Below are 6,000 nucleotides of genomic sequence, written 5' to 3' on the forward strand. Positions count from 1 at the left end.
TCCACAGCTGCCACCCACCAAGAACAGGACTGGAAGTGTTCTACGCTTCAGATAATATTTCATTCTCTTGCTAATTATGCTGTTTTAAATGTGCAATTCATCTTTATTCAGTAATTTCTAACCCACCCACCCCCGATTGTTTTATTTGATGTTTTAATGCGTTGTAAACTACTTTGAGATTTTCTCTTTAAAATATAAAGCGGTTTAGAAATGAAACCATTCGCCACCATCTTCCATTGTCATGATCTATGTTTTAGGTGATATCACCATTGATATCCTTGGTTAATTTATGAGCAGAGGGCGATGTATAGGTTACAAATTTATTGTAATGTATGATGGTGGTCTTTGTTTTTATTTTGCTTTGGTTCCTGTTTGTTTTTTGTAAGTTTTGGCGATTTTAAATTTGGAGGTTTAAGTATATTATGCTGGTATGGGAAACTGTCGTGCAACGGGCCAATGGCCGTAATAAAGATCAATCCAATCCAATCCATTGTCATCATAATTCTCTAATGTCCCTAGCTGTAAGAAAGAAGGCTTAGAGGACCCATGCCTGAGTTTGGTGGGACAGGGTCCCACTTAGCCTAATGGGCAATGCTCCACTGACTCCCATTTAACCATTCACTTAGCACAGGCGTTCCATCTTGCTTTGCCTCCGGTCCCTTCACGGAGCACTTTTATAACTGGACAACTCACGAGACCTACATAATTCACGGATGAGCAAAAAGATTGATATTGGGGGTTTTTTTTCTGGAAGGCTACATTTTAAACAATGAATGCTGGATCTAGCGACTGGTATCATATTCTTTACAGGGAAAGTATAACCAGCTGTGTAAGTACGATCTAGATTGCTATGACCCCCAAAAGTGAATACAGTTGGCTATAGGGGAAGAAAAATGTGGGAGGTGAGGGAGGAGAGGGAAAGCTGTATAAAATGAAAAAAAAAAAGTTTGAATAATTATATTTAATGTGATGGCTACAAATAGATGATAGATAGATAGATAGATAGATAGATAGATAGATAGATAGATAGATAGATGATAGATAGATAGATAGAGATAGATAGATAGATAGATAGATAGATAGATAGATAGATAGATAGATAGATATAGATAGATAGAGATAGATAGATAGATAGATAGATAGATAGATAGATAGATAGATAGATAGATAGACAGATGAGAGAAATATCTCAAAAGGCACAAATTCCTCAACTTAAGGAAATGAAGGTGAATGTATTGTGCTGATAACATTGCTATAGTAATTATGAGGCATAAAAATAGAGAACTAATCATAATAAATTCCCTTTAAATGTTTCCTACTTCATACTTTAGTCATTAATGTGTCCAGAACAGATAATCAGTAGTGACAGTCTGAATTCTGCCCCTCAACTGGAATCTAAGGCTGCAATTTTAACCCCAGTTACCTGGGAGTAAGCCCCACTGAATTCAATAGGACTTATTCCTCTTAGCATGATTTGGATTGTGCTGTATGATGGCAACTTGACCATCCATGGAAGGACTTTAGCCTCCAGGAATTTTGCAAACGGCTGCATATTAAAAGTTCACATACATGTTGTACATGTATAAATTGGGTCCTTGGACAAGGACAAACAAAACAAAATAGGTGGAGAATATGCCTGCGCTGCCCAGGGCGGGCGCGCTCCCGAGGGGGGTGGGGAGAGTGCCCTCCCAAGCGCGGGATAGCCGCCTGAATGCTCGGAGCAGTGTGCGCGCCCTGCAGCCGGGGCGGAGAGCGCCGCCCATGGGGCAGAGCAAGATGCCAATGCCGGACATTTGGTACTCCACCTACCTGCGACTCCCAAGCCTCCCCCGAGCTGTCAAAACAAAGGAAGAAGGGGGGAAATCCACCGGCAAAGCGGCACAGCTCCCACCTTCCCCCAATGGTTTGGGATAGGCTTGGGAGACACAAGCAGGTGGCGCACCAAATGTCACCCCCCCCCCTCAGCGAAGACACCCAGGGCAGTCCACCCCCACCGCACCCCCTTCCTCTGCTCCTGCCTCCTATGGTACTCCTACACCATGGTGCATGTATGAGGACAAGTCCATGAATTCTGTGTTTTGTTTTGTTTTTTAAGATCTTCAGTGGTACCTCGGGTTACAGATGCTTCAGGTTACAGGTGCTTCAGGTTACAGACTCCGCTAACCCAGCAATAGTACCTCAGGTTAAGAACTTTACCTCAGGATGAGAACAGAAATCGCACGGCGGTGGTGCAGTGGCAGCAGGAGGCCCCATTAGCTAAAGTGGTACCTCAGGTTAAGAACAGTTTCAGGTTAAGAACGGACCTCCAGAATGAATTAAGTTCGTAACCAGAGGTACCACTCTACACAGAGACAGGGCATATATTCACACCAAGTCTGCAGGGAGGAACGCAAGATTTTTGAAACAAGACTTGTCCATGGTGGATTTCCCACAAGGCCCTATTTTATTGGGCTGTGTTTTCACACAACTGAAACTATGAAAACTCTTTCCCAGGTGTGAAAATGCATCCACAACGTGCAAATTGTTGACTATATTTGGGATTTGACAGACATTGCTCCTGCAGTTCACATCTTACCTCCACCATGACCACACTAGTTACTATGTGGCCTTAGGGAAACCATGACCTCTCAGTCTGAGTCCCTCCCACAACTGGCAAAGCAGGACGATAACACCAAATGGCCCATTTATTGGTTTGCTTTAAGGATTACAGAAATAATGCATGTGAAATGCTTGGAATACTCAAAGATATAGCTGCTAAGTATTATTATTAGCCAGCTTGAAAAGGCTGCAAAGACAGGTTTCTGAGGCTGCCTCAGAATTAGCACAGTTTTCTTGCTTCCTGCCTACTCAGCCTGTACATTGGTAAATATATTGTTCTTCTGCTTTTTTTTTCTTGGGTTTGAATGTGTATATGTTTTATATCACGCAGAAGGTTCTTTTAGATACATTTGACAGGAAGCAAATTTTAGAAACGAAAGGTAACAAACAGATACTACAAAAACACCATACGATTCCAATCCTAGGAACAATTATGTGAAAGTAAGTTGTGTTGAAGATAATGGGATTTAATTCCCAGTAAACTCACACAGGATTACCCTAGAACCTCCAGTACTTTCTCCTCATAAGGAAATTGAACCTGGAAAAGGCTGCCCCATTCATATGGGGTTGGCAAACAATATTATCACCTTCCAGACTTTGGGGCTCTGGGGTGGAGAGGGTGACAGGGAGAGAAATGAAAAGCAAATAGAAAAGGCTATGGGATGACTAGCGAAAAGAATGCCCATTTAGTACGAACATGAATAATGGGAATTCAGTGAAAAAGACAAATGGTACTTATATTCTTTAGCAGTTCCCACTAAAAGGTTTTGGGTTTTTTTTTTAGTAAAAGCTAGTATTTCCATTTAACAGCAACAAGAAACCTCTCTCACACATGCTATCTAATCAATTTGGCACTTTGAGAAAGAAGGAGCATTTGCTTCCATTTATCTCTTACCATAGGAGCCAACTCCTAGGGGCCGAGGGGTCTTCGGCCACCCCAATAAAATATTTTGAGCCCCCAACCCCATTAATGGACATTACCATTCAAATGGTTGCGTGCTCCGCATCATGTGACCAATTATGTAGGGCGGGGCTTACCTGCCCCCCCTCATATTTTAATTCAACTTGGCACCCCTGTCCCTTATTGCCCTTGCTCCATCTCCTCCTTTCACTTTCATCTAAATTTAGTGTGTAAGCTCATTCAGGCAGAGACCTGCCTTCTGCTCATGTTTCTCTGTAATGCACTATGTGTACTACCTGTGCTAAATAACAACATTTGCATTTGTTATTTCTTACGGTGAATAAGATCATCATAATTTTGCTTAATTACTGAAGTCTTCTCAAAGAAGATGCTTAATTACTGAAGTCTTCATCAGAAGATGAGTCACTGGCTAACCAGTGCAGCTTATTTTATTTTTTTCCTCCTTTCCAGGTCCTTTGCTTAATATACACAAGCACAAGCAAAAGTATATCAAACACGCTTAAAGAACTTGAGACGGTGGTTTAATTTTAGTACCTAAGATGCATCTCTCTGTTGTTGCAAGCAGTCTCAGATCAAGCACTTACGTTTAATTTGAATAAATTGCACTTACCTGAACTATTAGTACAAAGAAGGAGGGACACTATAATAAAAGCAGGAACCCCCATCCTCGCAACCACATCTGCAGCTGGATCTCTTGCTTTTCATAGGCAAACAACTTCCATCCCAAGATACGAGTTTAGACACAATGATTCTACTGTAAACTGTGATGGCTAATAGGCTGGAAACAGGAAGAATAGCATTTGAGCCTTATCTTGCACCGCAGCGAAGCTTCTTAAAGTACACTTCATTGATTTTCGGTCAGCTGTCACAGGCTGCAAGCCAAAAATAAGAATAATCCCTGGGTCCTAAACTCTGCCTTGTTGCTTATCCAGGATAACCAAGGTACTGTTGAAAGCTAAATTCAAAGAACACCTAGGACAGAGCCAAGCAACTTAGAACCTGATTTGAATTCCATAAATGTCTGGTCGTAATCTCTTTGCCATTTGATAAGTAATGGGAAGTGCTCCTCCAGCTGTTCAAATACATTCACTGCAGCACACCCCTGTTCTATGGGAATCGTAAAGTGTGATGCCCTTGATGGCAAAACAAACTAAGACTTCTAGCACGGAGATGGGGGAGCCGTGGCCATGAGGACGTTGTTGGACTCCAAATCCCATCAACGCATTTTCAAAAGGGAGGGGATGATGGGAATAGTAGTCCAGGGGAACAGGTATCCGGAGCTAGCTTTCAGATAACAAAGGAAGGGTCAGGCTCTGTAGGATCTGGGGCTGTTCCTAGGAAAGGCAGGCATCCGTCCAATAAAGTCCAGCACTAAAGTGAGCCTAACATTGCCAAGCAGGGCTGTGTGACAGCCAAAGACCCACCCCTCAAGCCATGTTTTGGGTAATGTATGTTTGTTGTGGTACCAATGGATGCTCTCTGCTACAGCCAGTGGGGCTTCTAAGGGAGGAAATGACTTTGCATGGTAGGTGCATTGATTCTGACCGTGGAGATGAAAATTCTAAGCCACCACTCCCAGGTTCAGAGTGTGGTCACATCTCCCTTCTCTTCCTCAGAGAGCACAACGGGAAATACCCCTCTTGCTCTCAGCTTCAAGGGCCCTGAGGAGGCAGGCAATTGGCTTGAGGGCCATCATCACAAGCAGTTGTTGCCAAAGAGGCCTGTGAATAGGGCCCCAACAATCATAATCTGAAACATTCAATTAATAACTAATTAACATTTCACAGATGAAAGAGAGAGGCATGCTTGTAATAATCCCAGTTTTCATACCATGGTCATTGCTGCCTTGCGGGGGCCTCCCCACAACTCTGCTCCATTATTAGAGCAGGATTTGCCCCACCTGCTGTTGTCATTTGATGCCAGCAGAAAAAGAACACAGAGGATCTTGTGGGACAGGGCACTCCAAAGCCTGGGCACAGTACAAAGGCACCAACTTGCCCACCATGTTGGGGGGGCTAATCACATGACTCGTTATGTGATGCCACATGATGCATCTGCCCCAGTGGGACATGCCGTGGGGAGAAGGAGGTGGAGCGCCTCCTCCCCATGGCATGCGCCGGGGGGGGGGGATGGGATGTGCAGAGGGCAATCTTCATCCTCATTCATCCCAGTCCCCTCCCAGCTCCCAGGTGGGGGCTTGGGCACCTAGAGGACAACTGGTGGTGATGGGTGATGTTGGCCCCCTCGCTATTGGGGGGGGGCAGGGCCCCTGATTCAAAATATTGAGGGGGCTGGAGCCCCTAGCACCTCCTATATCTGGCACTGGTGGCACAGCAATAGCGAAAACTTTAGTGCACATTTTTCCTATAGAAATTCAGGTACAGTGGTACCTCGGGTTACAGACGCTTCAGGCTACAGACTCCACTAACCCAGAAATAGTACCTCCGGTTAAGAACTTTACCTCAGGATGAGAACAGAAA

General features: G+C 44.0%; 1 protein-coding gene across 2 annotated transcripts in view; it reads right to left on the bottom strand.

Moving 5' to 3' along the window:
• CHRNB3 (cholinergic receptor nicotinic beta 3 subunit) overlaps positions 1-4,537 on the bottom strand; it is a 319,642-nt gene extending 315,105 nt beyond the window's left edge. For both annotated transcript variants that reach the window (XR_013834318.1, XM_079959586.1), the window contains exon 1: positions 4,131-4,537. Coding sequence is in view for 1 of the 2 variants with exons in the window: in XM_079959586.1 (XP_079815712.1) it covers positions 4,131-4,185 (55 nt within the window). In the remaining variant the exon portion in view is untranslated. The remainder of the gene's footprint in view (positions 1-4,130) is intronic.
• Positions 4,538-6,000: the final 1,463 nt, after the last annotated feature.

Source organism: Podarcis cretensis (genome assembly GCF_951804945.1).
Source record: "Podarcis cretensis genome assembly, chromosome: 17".
NCBI lineage: Eukaryota > Metazoa > Chordata > Lepidosauria > Squamata > Lacertidae > Podarcis > Podarcis cretensis.